This window comes from Hypomesus transpacificus, chromosome 14 (genome assembly GCF_021917145.1).
Source record: "Hypomesus transpacificus isolate Combined female chromosome 14, fHypTra1, whole genome shotgun sequence".
Lineage (NCBI taxonomy): Eukaryota > Metazoa > Chordata > Actinopteri > Osmeriformes > Osmeridae > Hypomesus > Hypomesus transpacificus.
In genome coordinates, this window is record NC_061073.1 from 11,280,186 (window position 1) to 11,303,141 (window position 22,956).

General features: G+C 42.8%; 1 protein-coding gene across 1 annotated transcript; it reads left to right on the forward strand.

The window, feature by feature from the left end:
- Positions 1-1,048: 1,048 nt before the first annotated feature.
- Positions 1,049-22,622, forward strand: atp2b1b (ATPase plasma membrane Ca2+ transporting 1b). The gene is made up of 20 exons (XM_047034474.1): positions 1,049-1,304; positions 2,743-3,192; positions 8,550-8,747; positions 9,609-9,866; positions 10,136-10,261; positions 10,939-11,169; positions 13,803-13,955; positions 14,419-14,633; positions 14,877-15,119; positions 15,534-15,775; positions 16,237-16,474; positions 16,838-17,017; positions 17,277-17,364; positions 17,478-17,584; positions 17,967-18,158; positions 18,344-18,557; positions 18,907-19,118; positions 19,370-19,477; positions 19,763-19,951; positions 20,212-22,622. Exons 2-20 carry the CDS (start codon positions 2,997-2,999, stop codon positions 20,578-20,580), a joined length of 3,759 nt encoding a protein of 1,252 aa, XP_046890430.1. The 5' UTR covers positions 1,049-1,304; positions 2,743-2,996; the 3' UTR covers positions 20,581-22,622.
- The last annotated feature ends 334 nt before the right edge of the window (positions 22,623-22,956 follow it).

A 22,956-nucleotide genomic window follows, 5' to 3' on the forward strand; every position in this document is an offset into this window, starting at 1 on the left:
TTGTACACCTTTATGTACTGCCATTGTTGTTGAACAGAGATGATTAATAACACTCTAACTCTAAATAACGGATGGCACACAGGGTCACAGGAAGTGAAGCAGTTATCTGATTGTAACTGTGACCAACAATAATGTGTAATGATCAGGGTTTGTCACTTTAGCAGCCTTTTTTGAAGAGTGCATTCCCAAAAGATCCAATTTAAGCATCCCGAATCATTGATATCAATACAATCTTAATAAACTTTGCAAACTAGGCAAATGCTTTTTGCCATTCTTTTTACGTACATTTTAATTGAACATGGGTTGTAATTGTCACAAAAAGTTGCAGTATGAGATGATTTCATCGATTGCCTAATCTATTCTTATTGAGCAGATTTCTTTGTTTAAAATCATTTGACGTGTTAGATCTTCTCACTACAGTGAGATCTCTCGGGGGCTCTCTTTGGATCTGCTAATACTGCTAAACTGACGGGGTTTCTTACAGAAATTACACTAGATAGGACTATGTTGTTTTGGGAACAAAGTGTCCTGTTGAAATGATGCTTAGGGTAAACAGCCCTTGAAATATCCTGACCAATAGGTTGCTTTGTTTGTCAGCAGATACATGATTGTCTTCCTGTACAGCCCAGCTGTGAAGGAATCCAGTGCCAAACTAAGGTGTTTAAAAAGCTTCCCATCTGGTGGTCTGTGATATTTAGGCTAGTCACTGTTCCCTACCTCAAATTGACAGTTTGATCTACTGGCAGAGGTTTTAACAAAGAAGGGGAAATTAAGATAGTATTTCATTTCTAAGACCACACATATGTCATATCTAAAACCACACATTTGTACCTAGCTTCATAATAACCTACAGGTGAAACAGTGGAATATCCAATACATTTATCAAAGAGTTATTATGTAAAAAGAAAGTACAGTCCAGTGCCTGTATCTGACGTCACGGGTATTAAACGTCGTGTTTTATCACCCCCCAGTTGCCTCATAACATGGTACGTTCCCTGATAGTAATTCTAAGAAATTCATCAAATGGAATCCTCCTTATGCAGTAGGACAACTGCGCTCCAAGCTGAAATTTTTCAGATGCAAACGCTCCGCCGGCAGAGCACAGCCGAGTGAACGGCGACAGAGTTTTCCCTCAGTTCTCTTGACTGCGCCTGCTTCCTCCCCGGCAGTGAGCGTCTCTCAGGAGAAGCAAGCGGTGGATGTGCAACGCACCGATGCCACAGATTGCCTAATTAGATTAAGCAAGAGGCTTTCCTGAGATAATCATTTAGCCAGCCTTTTTCCTCTAATGAAGCCTGCGTCGGGTGAGTGTGTGTGCGATGAAGGTCAAACCATAATTTCAAGGGAAGTACCGCAATTTTGGTTTTAGACCCGGAAAGGTTAACTATCTGGACACCCTCCTGAAAATCGAATAGAAACTCTGTAGGTGCGATGTTTCTTTTGAGAAGACGCTGCCTGTCCTAACCGGGCTGACAGTTGTACCGGCATATACCTCCTGTTGCGTTGGGAAGGGGGATGGGGGTATTTCTTGTAAGTACAACCTCTGTTCACAGTCAGTCAGTGCTAGAATAATTGTGTTACGAACATATCACCCTAAATGTTTAACGTGATGGATCTTGAACGTTGTGGACTGCTGAAACTGGTTCTACGTGTACGATACAATTGTAAATTAAACTGTACAAACTATGCGTTTGTGCGTTGTCAATCCATGAGATTATAATTCTCATCCACAGACTAGGAAAATGTGTATGAAAGCACGCTACGAAGCAGAAGCAGTAGGAATGATTCTGCCTTCCTAGTTTTGCGGGTCTCTTTTAAATCCGGGTTTTAAGACAGCCCCAGTACCTCCATCAAATTCTCTTTGGATTGAATAGACTCATTGTGACTTTTTGACTCTTTAATCAATGTTTAAGATTGAAGAACTCACGGATGCCGTTGTTAAATGCACATGTGGTTTTGGATCGTCGCAGCCACGTGTTTATTAAATTCTGCTTTTAAGAAAACAAATGAAGCCTGCATGCTATTTTTAGACCTGTTTATAAATCTGCACTCATCCTCAGACCTTACAGTGATGGTTTGAGTAATTAAACTGTCTGTACATTTTATTTAAATTATTATTTAAATTGATAACCTATAAAAAGCAAAGCATTTTCCTTGCCATGAATTTATCTCTCCAGGGCCATGCCAATTTTATGCAACTGCTAATTTTTTCTTAACCAGACATGTCAGAATTCCCTCACCTTGACTTCCTGTACAAGCAGGTTGTCACTCAGTTTACTGGTCAGTGAGGACAAGTGTTAAATGGGCAAGCCTCAAAACAAACAAATCACCCCCCAAAATTGACTTACTTATGATTGATATATTAACTGAGTTGACACTTGAGCTTTGTCTACAGGCTAATTCCTACTTTATTTAGGAGGTAAATATTGAATCTGTTTATGTGTGTGATGTTGCTGTGGGGCAATGGTTTGGTTTGACTGAATTTGGAGTCATTATGACAAAATAAAATGCAAAGGTTGAATCGAGTATGTTCACGGTCACAAATGACCATATTTGTGAGTAAGAAAGTGGTTCCAGATTTCTTGGAAGACATCTTCATTCCCCTTCCTACAGAGTTTGGGACTAATTCGTGTTCATGTAAATCCCAATTTGAACTGTTACAAACGAAATTATAACCGATATTAATGTGGTTATTCATGTCTAGTAGTGCAGTTGACTAACATTTTTTTTTTCCTTTTCCAGATATAGCCTTTATAACTGCAGAGGACATCTGCCAGAATCAGCAGCCAAAATGCGAGAGTGGGCATATAGGGATCAATTGAAGATGGCGTTTTACGTGTCTAAGTCACGCTCCCAGTGTGAAGTCTATCCCTGAGGAATTAAACCAGTTTATGGGAAATACTGTATTTTTACCACTGAGGACTTAACTCGCCTTTTTTCCAAAAGCCTCTTTCACCACCGCCACCCCCTCTTGTGTGGTGTGCCCCAGAGGAAACATGGCCAACAACTCATTTCGTGGTTCGAAGCGAGGCCGGCATGCCGAGGCCAATCACGATGGAGATTTTAGCGTCTCGCTCAAAGATTTGCGCTCCCTCATGGAGGTCCGAGGAGCAGAGGGAATAACTAGAATCCAGGAATGCTATGGAGATGTCCAAGGACTATGTTCCAGGCTACGAACATCACCCGTGGATGGTAAATATGATAGGTCTTTTCACTTACATCCATTCAATTCAATCTTCTGGTTATTTGACTCGTTAAACTAGTCCTTGGAGATCTATTTCATCCATTCAATTGATCACTAATAACCACAATTATTACACCACATTTACTGAAATGTCTTACTGGGTCATTTACTTCATATCTTTATTATGTGACGGATGTTGAAAGCAACTGCTGTAGGTTGGTTGTCAAGACAAAGATGGAACATCCAGATTCATGCCACGTTCTAGCATTCATGATTTATAACAACCCTGCTATTATGTTGATGACGTCCGGATAATAGCTCCTTTGATAAAGTTTTCAAAAGATGGGCATCTTCTTGAGTACTCTGTGATTGAGCAGAGTCTCCGAACGATTGGAACGGATTGAGTGTTCAGGCCCCAAGTGTTCCACACTGTGGGGGCTGTCTGTCACCTCTTATACACTGGGGGGAAACTGTTGCTTTTCACACAACAGAACCGCCTACGGTGACACATGTCAGAGGTTATTAATGTATTTTGGATGTGTGGGGTTCTGTGACAGAGAGAGGACTTCAGCCTCAAAGCAAGGAAGGATGGAAATCCAGCAGAAGTCTCAATAAAAAATGTACAATAGGTTATTGATGCTTTTCATGCAAAGGTGATACACTTGAAATGATGTGTTTTCCAATTTACTCCATCAATGTGGTGAGGCTGTACAAACATTCAAGGGATATAACATCAGGATTTAAAGCAGCCATGCTTACATAAGCTTTCAGGATAGCTGCTTCTTAAATTGAAGTCCTATCAACAAGGAATTTTACTCTAAGTGGAAAAGAGCATAAATATGACATTAGACTGAACCATTAGTTATGAAGAAATGACACATTTTATACAGCTTCACATCTCCCTGTTGAGTGGTATTGCTCAATTTTATAGTGAGAAGATTGATGTGGTTTTATATGTGAAATATATTTTTAGAAGACAGACTGTGTCAGTGATGGTAAAAATGTGGAACATTGATGATTCACTCCAGGTGTCATGTAATTGGTGAATGACCTGGATATAATTCAACACAAGATCCTTACAGATTGTATACGTTTTAAATATAGTCTTCTGATGGGTTGGGAATTACTGCCACTCTCTTTGCCATGTAATCATTGTGGTAATAGAATATTTCCGTATATTTTCAGAAGTGACAACACTGGTAGACATGCCTGGTTGGGGTACAGGTGCAGCCCAGTTGTCATTCTGTGTAATTACTTCAGTGACCTTTTTTGAACTGTTGGGGGAAGGGAAAGGATTGTGAATGTGATCCCAGATTAAACAGCACATTTCCATTGCTCTCGCCCTCTTTCTCGTACTCTCTCCTCTCTCTTCTCTTTGTTTCCTCCCTCACACTCTCTCTCTCTCTCTCTCTCTCTCTCTCTCTCTCTCTCTCTCTTTCTCCCTCTCCCCCCCCCCCTCTCTCTCTTTCTCTCTCTCTCTCTTTCTCCCTCTCTCCCCCCCCCCCCTCTCTCTCTCTCTCTCTCTCTCTCTCTGTCTGTCTGTCTCTCTCGTTTATACCATGAGTCGGAAAAGTGAATCAGACCAAGGTAACAAACTTGATTAATTTACAGTAAAACAAGATCATGTGAACCCAACCACAGTTGATGCTTAAACAGTCTTGATGGATGTCAGTGCTATATGGTTGTTTCACTCAGTTGCTGAATAATTTGTTTCCCAGAAAATCTAAAAAATGAAACATAACTTTTATTCTCACTTCTTTTAATAAATCTAACCTCTCTAATATTTTGTGTACATTTAAAAAACGCTTTCTAAAAACATCTAAAAACAGCTTTAACATCGTTCCTATTTTCAACGCTGTTAAAGCAAAAAATTTTTGGGCACAGTTTTTAGTCAATCCATGTCTATGTTTGGGAAACTGGGCCATAGAGTTACATAAATGTAGAACTATCTATATCCAACCAGCTGACTATATCTTAATAGTGAACCACACAAAGAGAAATAAATAATAACCAAAAACCATCCATGCTCCCTCCAGTAAGTCGTGTCTCTTACCAGACTCTGGCTGTTCAACACACCCATACCAGGAGAGACACACATTATTCTACCCGTTTTACTGAAGTATTAAGATAAGAAATGTATTCAATCAATAAGGGGGAGATATTCACAAATTATTGAAATTGAATTCAGTAGTGCTTTTGCGAGGTCTCTGACTAAGATACTGTTCTTCTTACTTCATACTTCCTATTAGTTCATCAACCAGAGAGTAATCAGTAATTCCACAGTAAGTCCCCCTCCCTTATTCCTGTACCCTCTGGCATGTTTGATACCCAGTGTTTTGCCTGTCTCAAATGTGTGCCTGTGAGCTATTTTAGGGGAGCAAAGTCATGAAAATGTAGCCCTAACATCTATCTAAATCCAATTCAAATCAAACTTTATTTAAATAATAAATATAGCCTTTTTAAAAGCAATGCTACAAAGGGCTGCACAGATGCTCACAGATTAGCACCGTATGATCAACCTAAACTGTCAAACATACTGTGTAGGCGGTACATATGTAGATCTTACAGGGTTGCAGTGGGTGCCTCATGCAATGAAGCAGGAATTTACAAGGCTGCATTACATGCTCTCAATATTTTGTCCCTCTGCCAACCCATTTGTCTCCACTCTTTCCACAACATCTGGCTGTGACTGAGTTCCCAAAACCACATGTGCAATGCATTTGTACATATACTGTACAGCCCTGGACATTTTGTAGGATAAGTCAAATATCCCCTTTAAAACCTGTTGAACAAGTTGAGAAAACTCACAACCTTGAAATGTTATGTTACGGGAGATACACTGTCCTTGTGTATAAAATCACATATTTTAATGGCCACCCTCTTTTAGGTTTGAGTTGAATATTAAGTTCAAGTGCATATCTCTATTAGCTAGGCTTTTCAGAGTCAGGAATGTTTCAGTAAGGACAGCTCTTTTCCACTCTGTATCCCATTCCGTCCTTTGACATTTGCCTTCCATTATTTATTCATTCATTCACCATGCCCCTCATGCACACTCAATAAACACCTTTAGCATTTCACCCGCACCACTTCCTGTCCCACCCCACCACACCACTACCACCACAACAAACATTTATGACTCACCCACAGAGACATTACTGACAAAGAGCATTAAAATGTCACTAGCAGCTTGACTACATAGGAAAATCCATTAGACCGACAAATAAAGAAAACCAGCACAGCTTGAATATAACTCAGTGTCGACAGGTGGGGGCAGATTGATTTACCTTAGGTAATCCCACTCACCTTAAACCGCCAAGCATGGCAGTTGATTGCTCGGTTCAGGACTAATCTGTCACGCTTGTGTAACATCCCCCCCCCCCATCATCCGCCTTTGAATACATCTTTGATTATGTGTGCGTGCTTTTTTTATGCTCAAAGCGCATTGACCCAACAAATGAGAAGCCCACTAGTCTTGTTTAGACGATAGGTCAAAGCCAAAACGCTGGTGTGGCTTCTACAGTTTGAATAGGAGTTTAAAGTGCTGGATGGAACGACATGGTTAAGCGGGACTTAGAAGGAATAAGCATGCTAACCCAACTCAACAGGTCAGAGGAACCTGAACCTACTATTTGTCACAGAGAGTGAGCAATGAGTCACTCAAACTGCATCTTATTTCATGAGATAAAATAAAAAGCAGACCTCTCCCTCCATTGTATACTGAGGTTTCTTAATTTGTGCTGCTGTCATGGGAGTCCGCAATAACACTATGGCCCAGTTTCCCAGACATGGATTAAGCCTAGTCCTAAAGTAAGAGAAAAATTTAATGAAGATCTCCATTGAAAATGCTTTTAGTCTCGATTAATCCATGGCTATGAAACCGGGCCTATGACTCAGAGTCCTAGTTCATGGTTTTCTACCTTCATAGTTGAATTTGTCTCAATATTTGTGACCGAAATTATTGGTGCTTTGTAAAAGTATTCCAAATGTTGTTGACCATCTGCTGAATTGCTCACTGTTTACTGCATTCTCCATTTCACCACTGAGACTTTGCAGTAGGGCTTCAATTACTTCTTTTGACAGTGGTAGGTCTGTAGCTATATTGAAGTAGATGGTACTGAGCAAAGAGACACACTAATATCTATCTACACTTGTATATTGAAAATTTTGATCTGAGTGATCTGATCTTGCAAAGGTGCACAGAGGTAACATATTGTAGTGTGTGCACGCCCACTGCTTGCTGTGAATGATAGTGCTTTGCAGTCAAACAAAGCTATAGATCATTTTATTGGGCACTATAGAGGAACATCCATGGTGGACTTCAGTCTGCATGCGGGTCATTTGTCAGCAGTCGAGGCTCTGTGCTTTTGAATGACATGTCATTTGTAATTCTTTTTTTGTCTCCCTGCTGTTTTCTACTGTGCACATCATAGTCATACACATCATGTTTACACCAACAGCAGCAAGTGGACTGGCTGTTTTATGTCAGCACGCATTCAGTGACAGCCTCTGTGTCATCTTCCTGTTGCCAAGACAAAGCTATGTGTAGTTTCAGACTATGGTATTGAACTATTGACTTCAGCACTCTTGTGAATTCAGGAAAGAAAATCTGTAATGAATTCTGTCTGTAATGTTAAGCTGCAAACTTGCATGACATCATTTTTTGGGGGGGGATTTTTCTAAGGATGTTGCTTAGAAATCCTTAAATGAATCATTCATGCACTTTCTATGGTCTGTTGATATTTGGATTACCCTTTGCCAAAAGTACAAAAACTGCCTAGGGATTTTGTGCATTTAAGGTTGGACAATGTGCTATTTTAACCCTTGTAAAACACACAAAAAAGAATTTGGTATGCAGCACTTTATTGACTGATATTTTCTCAGCGCTGTATAGCAGAGGCCCATTCTTCCTGTCAGTTTTCAGATGAGTTGAGACAGCATGAGCACACCCGCTGATCAGCAGCAACAGGAGCTGTCAGGGGTGATTAGCTGTGTTTGTTTTTCTGATCCTTTCTAATGTGAAGCCTGCGGACATCAGGGCGGCTCTCTGACTGTAGTAATGCTCCTCTTCCCTCACAGCAGGTTCCTGCACTTCATCATTGCTACAGTATTCACCCTCTTTGGCCATTGAGTAAACATGTGTTTTTGCTTTAGTAAAAACTGTAAATTTTATAAGCTATTTTCTCCATTAATCAGAGAAGGCTGTAAAGGAGACACGCAATGACAATTGTAAACAAAACAGCTGTAGAGCAATGCTTTTAGAACACTGAAACTGTATAAGACAATAAAATATACAATTGTCTCACAAAATACAAAAAATACAAAAGCCGTCAACAGATGTTGATTTGTGTTTCCTGTCTCCCTCCAGGCTTAGGAGGACACGCTGAGGACATTGAGAGAAGAAAAGAAGAATTTGGACAAAACCTTATACCTCCCAAAAAGCCAAAAACCTTTCTCCAATTAGTGTGGGAAGCATTGCAAGATGTGACACTAATCATCCTAGAGGTGGCAGCCATTGTATCATTAGGCCTTTCTTTTTACAGACCTCCAGATGCCGAAAGAGAAAGTAAGTATCTGCTTGTGTGTTTGCTTTCTGTTACGCCACCCTGTAGGCTACATATGCACACGTGAATGCATTTTCAAATTCTATTTGATTTCACATTCCACCATTCTGTTAAACATATTCATCATTTGATAAATGTATTTCAATATTTCCTGCAATGAGTCAAGTAGATAGCGAGCTCTGGTTTTCCATGGTGGGCTGCATAGTCACTGGCCATTACAGATTGGACTGATACATGGAAATCTGTGTGACATGTGGTTGTAAGAACTCAGTGCAGACCGAAGCAAACGTGTGTAATTTAATCTGGCTGTATTTCTACAGTTTTATCCATGTTTATGATTGTGTAATCTGAAAGGACCGTGACCTTATTGACATAAACATGGTTTAAAATAAAATCACCAGTTTAATTTCACTTCTTGTTGCGAATATACATAGTTACAGTGACCTATGGTTGGAGGTCTTCTTTCATTCTCTGATTCACTTGGATGAATTTACAGTCCAGTTTCAAAAAGCATTGTCCGGTGGTTCTTGTGGGTAACAAGTGAACTTCAAGGCCACGTAAAGAGGCGGGTGTCAACGTCAGAAAACAAGCGTCTTCTCACTTTTAGCAGTAAAAAAACTAACATTTAACCTGCACCACCATGGTCCTTATAAAACAAATGAACCCCCCAACACTCATCACCAGTTATGCCATTTCTGAATATCCCGTGTTCTCAAACACCAAAGACAGCCACCCCAGCCACATGTCAAGCCTAATCTAACAAACCCTGTTCAAGTCAAAACAAGGGAAATAACAAAACACAAACAAGTTTTTTTAGAAAAAAAGAAACAGCCGCGCTCATCGTTGTCGTCTGTCCGCTCCAGATTGCGGCAATGCGGCGGGAGGAGCTGAGGACGAGGGCGAGGCGGACACGGGCTGGATTGAAGGTGCTGCCATCCTCCTGTCGGTGGTGTGCGTGGTGCTGGTGACGGCCTTCAACGATTGGTCCAAGGAGAAGCAGTTCAGAGGGCTGCAGAGCCGGATAGAGCAGGAGCAGAGGTTCACCGTGGTGCGCGGCGGACAGGTCATCCAGATCCCCGTGTCCGACATTGTGGTTGGAGACGTGGCCCAAATCAAATATGGTAACTTAGGCCCAGAACTGTGTTTGTAGGTAAACCAAACACTATTCATGTAGAAGTAGAGGGACGGAGGCCCACACACCCTCTCGCACCTAACAGTAAATATACATGGGGTTGCATAGAAAATGATTTACCTGTTGTGACATTTAGTTGTCAGTAAACAGTAAAACGCACGTGTATCTTAGTTGTATTGTCTGCAATGTACTGGAATCATCTGAAATATTGTTATTAACGTCCATGTCTTTGTTCATCGTGAATGCGTGTGCTTCCAGGTGATCTCCTTCCAGCGGATGGTGTTCTCATCCAGGGCAACGACTTAAAGATTGATGAGAGTTCTCTCACAGGCGAGTCGGATCATGTCAAAAAGACCTTGGACAAAGACCCAATGCTGCTGTCAGGTATTGAGAAGCACCCACTCCCAATCTCCCACCCCTCTCATCATTTTATGTGTCATCCTTTTGTCAAGGTTTCATTGAAACCTCATACTTAAGCCCCATGTTCTATTTTGGTTGGTGAGCAACACATTTAATGGGTATGAAGGTTCCAGCATTTTCAGCAATGCCAGCACACTCAGGCAAACCAGCATGACACCATTTTAAAGTGCATTTGAAGACATGTCACCTTTACTGTTTCGCTGTTAGGATTTCAGCAAACGTTTCTCGTGTGATAAGTCCGATTAGTCTGCCCAGATCCAATCGTATGGAACCTGTGCTTAGATAATTGTATCCTCCTTTTAGATCATTATCCCTGCTGTGATCCCATTGTTTACCACTGTACATTCGGACTCCCTCTGGTCTCTCAGACAGAGATGAAAATGGAGCCAGGCAGCTGTTTTTCTCGCCTGTAGATAGTCGCTGGGGAAGGCACCGTAAGGCCCTGTCTCCACTCTCTTCTTTCTTCTGACCAACCATTTAACTGAGTTCGATGGTTAAATAAGTGCACTACTGGTTTCTCACTCGCTCCCCTGCCCAATTACTCACTCACTCACTCCTTTACTCACCTATTCACTCTATCCCCCTCTCATCCACCCCCCTCTCTCACACCCCCCCACCCTTTCTGTGTTACATTTTCTCAGGCACTCATGTCATGGAAGGTTCTGGAAAAATGCTGGTCACAGCGGTGGGTGTGAACTCCCAGACGGGCATCATTTTCACCCTGCTCGGAGCCAGTGGAGACGATGACGAGGATGACGAAGAGGAGAAGGCTGAGAAGGAACGGAAAAAGAAGGAGAAGGAGGAAAAGAAGAAAGAAAAGGAGAAGAAAAAGAAGGAGGAGAAGGAAAAGAAAGGCAAAAAGGACAAGAAAAGTATGTGGAGAGTAGTGTTAAGAAAAAAATGTACTGTGCATTTTTTTTCCATTAAGACTTACTGTATTGTCACTGTGACAATCGTCTTGACTGATATTAAATCATATCACATTCTATGCATAGTGCTGTTTCATATTACACACACATCCCATCCAATCCTTTTACTTGAAGCGGTTCGGCCTCTGTGAAAAACAGTAAGATGTAGCGTTTTATGCAACATAACAAGTTTAAAAACATAATTCATGAGAACTATTGAGTATCAACATCATGCTTTTGGTTCATCTTTTGGATGGATATATTCTGCAAGTATCTGTTCAACGTAGATGATTATGACATGTCTGGGGGCAGCATGTTCTCATCTATGAGGCTATAGCAGAGGGGCTGGCTCTGTGCTCCAGATAAAAGGCGTAAATGTGCAGGAGTGATGGGGACCAAGGCATAGACATACTCAGTCTCTCAAGTTCAGTTCACACAAGGTGTATTTGACTATATATATATATATATATATTACACCTATTATAGCACCTTAACAATGTTGCTTTACTTCACTTCAAACATCAGAAAACATTGTGTTAGTGCAATGGTTGAGTTGGGGCTGTGATGGTCATTTGAATCTCCTTTCTTTTGAGGCTTTTCATACCATAACTCCAAACATAAGACGTTGTTTTTGTATTTATAATTCGGATGCTTTGTTCAGAGTTATTCAACGGCCACTTTACGGTAAAGTAATTATGATACGTCTGCAGTCAGGTCAACAAGGCCCAAAGTGTGTGTATCAAGGGAAAGGTGATGTTAAGGTTGACATTTAATCATTGTCCACCCCCCTTGTGTTGATGTATTTTAAGAGAAGACAACTTCACTGTAACAAATCACATTTTATTCCCTCGCTGCACTCAAGTTAAGCCTCACAGATTTACATCCAGGTAAAACAGATACGTGTGTAATAGACTGAGTCAAGTGTTTCTTTTAACTCCACAGATAAGAAAGAGGACAAAGGGAAGAAAGGTAAGACACATCTCATTATTGACACTGACCTATATTGAATGCTTCCAAAGACAGTGTGTGTATTTATATGACTCATAAACCTGAGGTCAGTGGCTGTAACCTACTTGAATTGTGTTTTTCATTATTAAGAGAATCTTTGATCTGTAACTTAGTAATCATTGCTGTGCAGCGTGCACCAGAATAAATGCTAACAAATTAATACTAACTATATGACCATTTATTTACTTATTTTATTTTAGTGTCAGTTGTGTGTGTTTGGGTGGTTTAGTTGCTTGGATGGCTGCAAAGTAGGACTTATTTGGTCATTGTTGGTCTGGCATGTATGTATCAATCATGTAGGTTTAAAGGTATCTTCTATAATGTCATGGTGACAAGGGATAGAAAGAGGAGGTTTATAGCTCAGCAGTTGAGGATTTGACTGCAAATCTAGAGTTTGCAGGTTCACATGCAATTTGGATAAGAGCATCTGCTGAATAAATGCATAAAGAGGAAAGCATTTCCTCTTCCTATGCGTTAATATCCACGCTACGACGTGATAAACAGCCGTTCAGCGCTAATCTCCATTTGCATGAAGTTCGTCCTTTGCGACGTCCCTTCTTCAACCGACAGGCCCTGTGCTCGTTTGTCGTTTTGGGGGATGTTTGCAGGGACCCATTTCCTTTTGTGTTGAGCGTTAAGTGCCGTTGTTTACCAACAGCAGTAACTCTGCGGCGGCCTATGGGAGGTGAGTGCGGCCGGGCTGCCATATGGTGACTTTCTTCAGCATGCGCCCGTGTGTACATATGGTCATGTGTATGTCCCTGTGGCCCAGGCAGCAGGTGCTCTTGACTCCGTTCATGGTGATTAGGACCAAGGAGATTACAGGCCTTAAGCTTGGCAGCTGCTTTTTCCCCCTGCCTGCCTTTCTTCCTTAACAACCTAATTTACTGTACTCGGATCAGCACACTTACACACATACAGTCCACACGCATGCACGCACGCACTCATCGTATGCATGCCTCGACAAACACCCCGCTGCCGAAAGTCCCTCGCTCCCAAACCCCTCCGGAGAGTGCGATATGAATCGATTGTGCGTGCATGTTTGAGACACAGAAGAGCGGGTTATGTTTTGGGATGATGGCGGTTAGATTGGCTTGTAGTAGAGAACCTCTGCCAAGAAATCCCAGACTAGGATTATCGGCGTGGGCCAAACGCTCACAGTGTGAGGTGGATCCCACAGTAGAGCCCCCCCTATCAGTTTCCATGCAGTGTCAACAGCCTCCTGTTCTTCGACCTACAATCTCACAGCACAGTGCTGGTTCACTTCCATTTAGTGGTTCATAGTTAGATATACGCCCGACCTGTTGCTGCCCTGTCTCTGTCTGCAGGTGTGGTGGTCTCCTCTTGATCCCCCCCTCCTTGTTGTAAAGCGTTTCATCATCTGGGCTTTGTACGGGTGTTCAGAAACGGTATTAATTAAGTATGAGGAAAAGAAACGGTATCCCAAAAGTAAATCATCAAGGATCAGATCAATTTTTTCAAAAGCCTCGACACGTTTTGTCTTGAATGCTTTCAAAACCGTCAGAAGTTGAACTGCTAGAAGTGTTGTTAGTCTTATGGTTTATGCAGAGTTTCCTCATTCCTGGCAGGCAAGTCTCAGGATGGTGCGGCCGTGGAAATGCAGCCCCTCAACAGCGAGGATGGAGAAGGAGGGGAGAAGAAGAAGGTCAACCCACCAAAGAAGGAGAAGTCGGTCCTTCAGGGGAAACTAACCAAGCTTGCCGTGCAGATCGGCAAAGCAGGTATGACCAAAACACAAGGTGCTTCTGGAGTGTTCTAGTGGGGGGGAGGGGGGGGGGGGCGGTGAGCTATTCAAATCAAATTTCCATGTATTTGTTTTTTCTCCCCTGCCTTTCTATGCCGACATGATGAATATTTCTGGCACTGGCAACTGTTTTACTGCTTCCCCTAAAGAGTTTAAATAGCTGCATTCACAACATCTGTTTATGTCTTTCTGGCATGTGGCTACATAGTACATCAACTTTCACTTCAGAAAAGTGAGCTCTTTAAAAAAAAGATATATCGATCAAATTGGGGGAAGAAATGTATAGCTCAGTAGCCGACCATATGACTGCAGATCAAGAGGTTGCAGGTTCACATCCCCCTTCTATGTCGCTTGTGATTCAAACGTCTGCTAAACGTATACATATTCATATATGTTCATATTGTGCTCATTTCGGGATGACTTCATTCGGTGTCTTCCAGGCCTGTTCATGTCGGGGCTCACGGTCATCATCCTGATCTCTCTGTTCCTGATGGACACCTTCTGGATCCAGGGCCTGCCGTGGATCAAGGAGTGCACTCCCGTCTACATCCAGTTCTTTGTCAAGTTCTTCATCATCGGCGTCACCGTGCTGGTGGTCGCTGTGCCTGAGGGGCTTCCCCTCGCCGTCACCATCTCGCTCGCCTACTCCGTCAAGGTCTGCAAAAACTGTACATTCTGGTCAAAATCGCACTAGCTTTATGTTGTTTTAGTCGCTTGTGTTCTTTGAGTGTCATAATGCTGTACTGTTGAGGATGGACAAACAAATACAGTGGAACAGTGTTTTATTTTGGGGGGATGTAAGTCGGATGTTGGCCAGAGGGATGACGGGATTCTGCCTGGCATGGAAAGCGTTACCTGTAAATGTGTGTCCATGACCACATTGTTATATATTCCTCAGAAAATGATGAAAGACAACAATCTAGTGAGGCACCTGGATGCCTGTGAGACCATGGGCAATGCCACCGCCATCTGCTCAGACAAGACGGGCACCTTGACCATGAACAGGATGACGGTGGTCCAGGCCTTCCTCGGGGGCAGACACTACCGGAAGGTTCCGGAGCCAGACCTCATACCGACCAAGATCCTGGACCTGCTCATCATGGGGATAGGGATCAACTGCGCGTACACCACCAAGATCATGGTGAGTTGGCTTTGACAACCCTCTGACTCAGGGGTAAAAACGGAATCCGTTACATAAATTAGTTTATTATTTCCATTTAGTCATCATGATTCATGTCCATGCAATACAGTATATCAGTGTTTCTCCCAGTTTAAGATATCATAATGTGGGGTAAAGTATAGCTCAGTGGTTAGAGCAATTGACTGCAGATCAAGAGTCGGTAGGTTCAAATACCTCCATATCAATAAATACAACAGATCAACACCTCAAATAGCTACTATGAAGAATTGTGCTTTAGCCTGGGTAGCGTAAGGCACTGGGGATGACTGTTTAGACTGTAAAGATGGCATCTCAATCTGTCCGTGACACAACCTTTTGTGACGTCTCAGCATCCAAAGTTGTCCTTCCATCTCTAACCGAGCGTTGCGTCCTCAGCCTCCAGAGAAGGAGGGCGGTCTACCGCGCCAGGTGGGCAACAAGACCGAATGTGCCTTGCTGGGCTTCTCCCTGGACCTGCGCCGAGACTACCAGACCATCCGCAACCAGATCCCTGAGGAGAAGCTCTACAAAGTCTACACCTTCAACTCTGTCAGGAAGTCCATGAGTACCGTGCTGAAGAACGCAGACGGCAGCTACAGCATGTTCAGCAAAGGAGCGTCCGAGATCCTGCTCAAGAAGTACGCTTGCTCTTCCACTGTCGAGACTGTTTATAACTCTGCTGTTGATACAATACTGTCAGGTTCAAACTGAACTGAAATATCTTGACTAACGGTGATAGCATTCCCTTACTTCCTTTAGACTTGGGTTATTGTTGACATTGTAGACATGATCCACTGACGGTTATATTTTGCTATAAATGTAAAGCTTTAGACCGATTTGAAGGACCCTTTTGAAATGTATTTTTTGATGTCTCTTCTTTAATTACCTAACAAATCTCCATACTATTCACACTACATTCACATGAGCGGAAAACATAACATGTCATACGACAACATTACACCTACCCCATCACACAACACTAAACATTCCACAATACAACACACTACACATGACACATCATACATTATCCAACGCACCACGCAACACATTACACACAGGACCACGTCAAGCTAACGCCGCTCGTTGTGGCCCTTCCCAGGTGCTGCAGGATCATGGTTGCCAGCGGGGAGTCCAAGGTGTTCAAGCCCCGGGACAGAGATGACATGGTGAAGACGGTGATCGAGCCCATGGCCTCCGAGGGCCTCCGGACCATCTGCCTGGCCTACAGAGACTTCCCCCCGGCGGACGGAGAGCCCGACTGGGACAACGAGACTGACATCCTCACCGGCCTCACCTGCCTCTGTGTGGTGGGCATCGAGGACCCTGTCCGGCTTGAGGTATGGAGCGCTGACTGGATAAACCCACGAGGCGGATTTGGTTCTTCCGCCAGGAAGATACAGTGATGAAAACAGACGCAAAGCCTAAACACCCAAAGAGCTAGCACACTCTTGCGTATCACGTTCGACTTTGAGAACAAATGCTTCCCCAGGCATTTCAGTGTGCGGTGATTATATATGCTAGCTCACCAGGAGCTAGGAGACCAGGTTCACTATTCAGTCCTATCAAGAACTGGTTTCTCTTCAAATAGATTTGACTTGAATTTGAATTATAATCTTGGTCCTGTTATTTGTTTATGCAAAAGGAAGTGAAGGGACTCTAGATTAGACCTTGACTCATTTAGCTGTTTTGTTTCACCTCAGGTCCCAGATGCCATTAAGAAGTGCCAGCGCGCTGGCATCACCGTGCGCATGGTTACCGGGGACAACATCAACACAGCTCGCGCCATTGCCTCCAAATGCGGCATCCTTCACCCTGGGGAGGACTTCCTGTGTATCGAGGGCAAAGAGTTCAACCGACGGATTCGCAATGAACTGGGAGAGGTAGGACGTCCTTGTAGAACCCCTCTCTTCTGCCCTTCAGTCATCCGTAGTTGTCACACAGTGTCTGGTTAAGCTACAGAACGTTCCTTGGCGCTGGGCACTGAAATACTGTTAGAACTGTGCACTCTTGGTCGTTGATTTTCAGCTGTACTTACGATTCGGCACTGTTTGTCTGTTGCTTTGCATCAAAGCATCTGCTAAGTGATTCAGATGTAAATCAGAGATCCGATTTAGAGGCCAGACATGTTTTCTGTTTCAGATTGAGCAAGAGCGTATTGATAAGATTTGGCCCAAACTGCGTGTTCTAGCGAGATCCTCCCCAACTGACAAGCACACTCTAGTGAAAGGTACGTTTCAGATTCTACCGTATCCGAATGATACTCATTTGGAGAATCCCAAAATTTTAAAGTACGAAATGTTCATTTAGGTTCATAAACTGATGACTTGTTTATGTCGACAGGTATTATTGACAGCACTGTTCTAGAACAAAGACAAGTGGTAGCTGTGACAGGAGATGGAACTAATGACGGGCCTGCCTTGAAGAAAGCTGACGTTGGATTTGCAATGGTATGATACCCGATGTATCTCCATGTTGTGTTCAATACCTGTATGCTTAGTGACAGCCCAGAAATGAAACCCGCCGACAGAAATGCCTCGCTATTGTATGGTATTTTGAAGTATTACAGAATAATCTATAACAGTACCATGAATGGCAGAAAAAGAGCCATTGAGAGTGTTTCCTCGACATTTTCAAATGCGGTTTTTATATAAAGGAAGGCAAGCTGGAGAACGGGTTGAATAAAAATGTATTCATTGTCAAATTATCAATCCCCGACCTCTCCCAAATACAACCGCATCAATTTTTCATAAAAAACGCCTCGTCATTTCATTTGACCAGACGTGCGCTGTCACATTCTGACAAACCCATTCTGACACGCTGTTGCTACAGGGCATCGCTGGCACAGACGTGGCCAAGGAGGCCTCAGACATCATCCTGACGGACGACAACTTCTCCAGCATTGTCAAGGCCGTGATGTGGGGGAGGAACGTGTACGACAGCATCTCCAAGTTCCTGCAGTTCCAGCTCACCGTCAACGTGGTGGCCGTCATCGTGGCCTTCACTGGGGCCTGCATCACACAGGTAACACACACACACACAGATGACACAGACACACACACAGAGGTGACACACTCATAAGCGAGTAAGACACGTGCACACACAGGTGACACGCATACACAGGGGACACACACATGTGATATCACATATATGAGAGCTCTCTCTCTCTCTCTCACTCACTAACTCACCGTCCACCTCTCTCTCTCCAGGACTCTCCTCTGAAAGCCGTGCAGATGCTGTGGGTGAATCTGATCATGGACACCTTGGCCTCCCTGGCCCTGGCCACCGAGCCCCCCACAGAGGCCCTGCTCCTGAGGAAGCCCTACGGCCGCAAGAAGCCCCTCATATCCCGCACCATGATGAAGAACATCCTGGGCCACGCTGTCTACCAGCTCACCATCATCTTCACCCTGCTCTTCGCAGGTCAGGCCTGCAAGCAAACCTGAACCCTTAGCTCAGCAGGGTGGAGACTGAAATAGTTTTGCTCATACTTTTATGGAACTTAGCCCTTGTGCTGCCTTGGCGTCATTGTGACCCACTGTTGTGGTGCAAAAGGTGGGTCACAATGACCCGAGGGCAGCACAAGGTGACGTTGATGTATTACTTCAAATAATATTGAAAGGGATCGGCCTGGTTTATAATGCTAGAATGATGATCAACCGTCCTTCACATTCCCCAGGATAGAAATCCACAGTTTCACCATATTGTGTTTTATTTCAAATGAAGACTCTGAGACACACAGCTGACTGACGACATCACTTCCTGTCCACAGGTGAGCGGATTTTCGACATCGACAGCGGCCGGAACGCGCCTCTCCATGCTCCACCCTCGGAACACTACACCATCGTCTTCAACGTCTTTGTGATGATGCAGCTGTTCAACGAAATCAACGCCCGCAAGATCCACGGCGAGAGGAACGTGTTTGACGGCATCTTCAACAACCCCATCTTCTGCTCCATCGTGTGTGGAACATTTATCATTCAGGTGAGCTGCGTTCAGGTTTGAAAAGAGAAATGAAACCTGTGTTTTTGTCGTTTGTGTATAAAAAAAAGGAATATTGTAAAATGTCTGTGAAAGCGTGGTTACAGTACATCTTGAGAACACATTTGACTCGAGTTCAAATGACACCGACGGAAATGTATTTCAAGAAATCTCAGGTGAGACAGAGTGAAACGGCATGATGTGGACCTAACCTGATGTGGATTTTAATTTGGTTTCCTGTATGTCTTTTCCAGATTGTTATTGTGCAGTTCGGTGGAAAGCCCTTCAGCTGTGTGAGACTGACCATTGACCAGTGGCTCTGGTGTGTTTTTCTGGGTGTTGGCTGTCTTTTATGGGGCCAGGTGAGCTTCATTCTGGTCTCTTATCTTTTGAAAATGTCATGAATTAACCGTTAAACCTTTCACAGGGGAAGAGGCTTTCACAGTTCTTACTGGAAAGGTGTATTCTTAGGGATGAGACGTGCCACTGAAAAAACGAGATTATGACTAATCTTGCTTTAGTCACTTCTTAGTCAAAACCGGAAAATAGAGAGGTGGTGAGGGACTCTATTGGAATGCCCAACACTCGACGTCCCTATTGAGACCGTGACACCCCTCTGCCTCTCCGCTCGTCCGTTTCTGTCGCAGCTGATCTCCAGCATCCCCACCAGCCGCCTGAAGTTCCTGAAGACGGCCGGCCACGGCACGCAGCAGGAGGAGTTCCCTGAGGAGGATCAGGAGGAGATGGAGGACATGGATGAGATCGACCACGGCGAGATGGAGATGAGGAGGGGCCAGGTGCTGTGGTGCCGCGGCCTCAACCGGATCCAGACCCAGGTACGGTCCCAGCAGTGCCCAGAACATACAGCTCATCCTGTTTGAGGGATGGATGGATGTGATGACTTGAAATTGCTTTAAAAAAAAATATATATATATATGTTGTTAGTCTTGAGAAAGTTGTCGAAAATATCACTTTTTTGTTAGGCCTCAGCAAATCATGGGTCTTTATGGGAATTGGAAAATAAAAAAATGTTCCTTTCCAAGCAAACCAACTTAACTCTTTTGACTGCATTGCCGTCGGCTATGTGTCTCCCCAGATCCGTGTGGTCAACGCCTTCCGTGACACCATGTCCCCCTACGAGGGCCTGGAGACCCCCGAATCACGCAGCTCCATCCACAACTTCATGAGCCACCCGGAGTTCCGGATACAGGACTCCGAGCCTCAGATCCCGCACATCGATGACACCGAGGGTGAGGACGAACCTCCCACTAAACGCAACTCCGCCATCCCTGCGCCTCTTCCCCCGCTCTCCGCCATCCCGACCTCGCCCAACCAGAACAATAACGCAGTGGACCGGATCTTTCCGCTCCACAAAGACTCAAAGACTGGCACCCTGCCCCAGAATGCCGCTGGCCTGCCTCCGTGCCCCGGGAGCCCGCTGCACAGCCTGGAGACCTCTCTCTGAGCAGGGAGGCCAGCCACTGCTGCCCCTGGGTCCTCGAGGAGCCCATTTATTAGAATGACCTACCAAACCCAACACTAAACACAACCAAGATGGCGAAGGAGAGGGCTCTGAAGGTTTGGCATGTACTGAAATAGAAGACACCAAACATTCTGGAGAGCATCTGGGTTTTTGACCCTTGAATGTGGTCTAGCTGTTAGGTGTTTGTATGAAAAACTGAAAGATTCTGAAACTTAAAAAGAAAAAATATTTGCTTAGAAGCTTGAATATAATTAACATGGAGTCTGGGTTTATTGCCTCTTCTCTGCACATCTTAAATGGTAGTAAACAATGCATTGGCTATTTATATTTGTATAATTTGATCAATTTGAGGCACACCTGTTTACAAGTTTGTGCTGTTTTTTCAAAGGTTGGTTGAAGACCTACCCAACACAATGTACTATAAGAGTACGAGGGTGAAATGGTAAATATTGTATTTTAGATACGGCTGTATTTAGAATTAATAGTTTATTTTGAAACTGCAATGTTTTGCCTGCAGTTTCTATTTGGTATTTATTTGTCCAGGTACAGTACTTTAAAAAAAACTAAAGCAAGATACAAAGACTTGTGTAGAAAAGTGTTTTAAAGATGTGGTCATGGGGTCAATAAGGTATAAGTGGGATACCAAGAGAACATCCACAGATATCTAAGATGGCTTATCTACTCTGTATATAATTTATTTGTTGTTCTCAACTAGTTCCAAAGCTACATTTCATATTCAATTGAAAGTGGTCATGTTCCTGTTTTTCAGTGGTGTGGTGTTGGCTTTCAGTCTTCACATCTATGCCACTGATGCACAGACTTCTCATTAGTGTTAATGAACAAAGGTAAGACCATGAATGTGTTCATGTTTAGGCAGGATTAAAGTGTGGAAGGATTCTAATTCTGTTATTGTTCCAGATTTGTATTTATAGAGAATTGCATAAAGCAAGTGGACCTTTATGGTTTTAAGTTTAGGATTTTGTCTGAGTTCTAGGTTGTTGTTGGGCATTCGGAAATCTCTTAACTGTCAATTTGTTGAAGGATAACCAGAAACCAGGGAGAAGTTTTGCAAAGTATAATCAAGGAAGCTTACTTAGATTTCTGAAGGCTACAATCAGTCAATTTACTATTATCTTTGAGGAGATGTTTACATCCTTTATCATTAAATGAATCCATCTCTTCTTGTCATGAACTTTGGTCAACATATTAGCTGATAGCTGATGAACATATTCACACTGCAAAATATCTTGTGGGCAATGTAGTTTAAGAATGAGAAGAGACTTAGACAGAGCACAGAATACTTTATTGCACTAAATGTTAGAGAGACTGGATATTATGTATATAGCTTTGTACTGGATCTTTTTAGAGATAAGCCAAAGCTTTCATGACTCAGAAATATGAGGTTTATGGGTTGGGGGCAGGTGCAGCATTAAAACAAATCTTTGCATTTTTTGTCAAGCCTATCATAAAAATACTATCATAGTCATAACTTGTTAGTTAGTTGTTTGTCAACAAGATTGTAGGGTTCATTGATATTGGGTGCAATTCAAATAAACCCTTAAATAGAAAAACACTGAAACAAATGTTTTGAGATATGTTTTTGTTTTTAAGATGGAGGGTTGGGTATTTCAATACACCTCTAGAAAAATATCAAGACTTGTTGACTTGCTTCTGACCAGTTAAAATCTTAAAAGTTTAACTGCAAATGCACCCTTGGTCCTTGGTTATGTAACTTCAAACCACATCTAATGAAAGCAGTAGTGAAAAAAATACTATTAGAGGGAGAAAATTGGTGAAGGTCAAATTGTCATTTTTTTGGTTTCTCAGTAGTCTCATTCCTGAACAGGGAATGAATTTAATCCATCTCTTTATGGATTATGTTTTTTTTTAATCTCACTATTTGGTAATAAAGTACTTAATGTCTGTTTATCTTCAGCAGTGTAATAATGTGGTCGATATTCCTTTTTGAAACTTGTCGAGTAATGTCTATGGTTTTTGAAAATAAAAGATGAATATTTAGCTTACTTTACGTACAATGTCATTGTTTCTTACTTTTACCCTTCGTCTAGTGTCTGGGATGTCAGGCCCGGATTGAAAAGTAGGTCAAAACCATATAACAGATGGGCCATCACTGTTCTATTTCTTTGTATTTAGCTTACTGAATTAATTGGCCTTTTGATAGTAGGCTATTTTGTGTGTGGGGTAATAATGCCTGACATGCTTGGCTTACTTATTTAGAACAATGAACCTGTAATAATATTGCGTGACAAACGCATGACTAAAAATTAAATTTTTCAATATTGTTTCCAAGCTCAAGCCTAGGCCACCTAAATGTCAGATTAGAGATTACATAATTAA

What these genes read in the sequence shown, in the direction of transcription:
- atp2b1b (XM_047034474.1), top strand. Translation starts at nt 2,997, where the DNA reads ATGGCCAACAACTCATTTCGTGGTTCGAAGCGAGGCCGGCATGCCGAG. An exon ending in CGTGGCCCAAATCAAATATG is followed by an intron (nt 9,867 to 10,135) that starts GTAACTTAGGCC and finishes GTGTGCTTCCAG; the next exon opens with GTGATCTCCTTCCAGCGGAT. An exon ending in TCCGAGATCCTGCTCAAGAA is followed by an intron (nt 15,776 to 16,236) that starts GTACGCTTGCTC and finishes GGCCCTTCCCAG; the next exon opens with GTGCTGCAGGATCATGGTTG.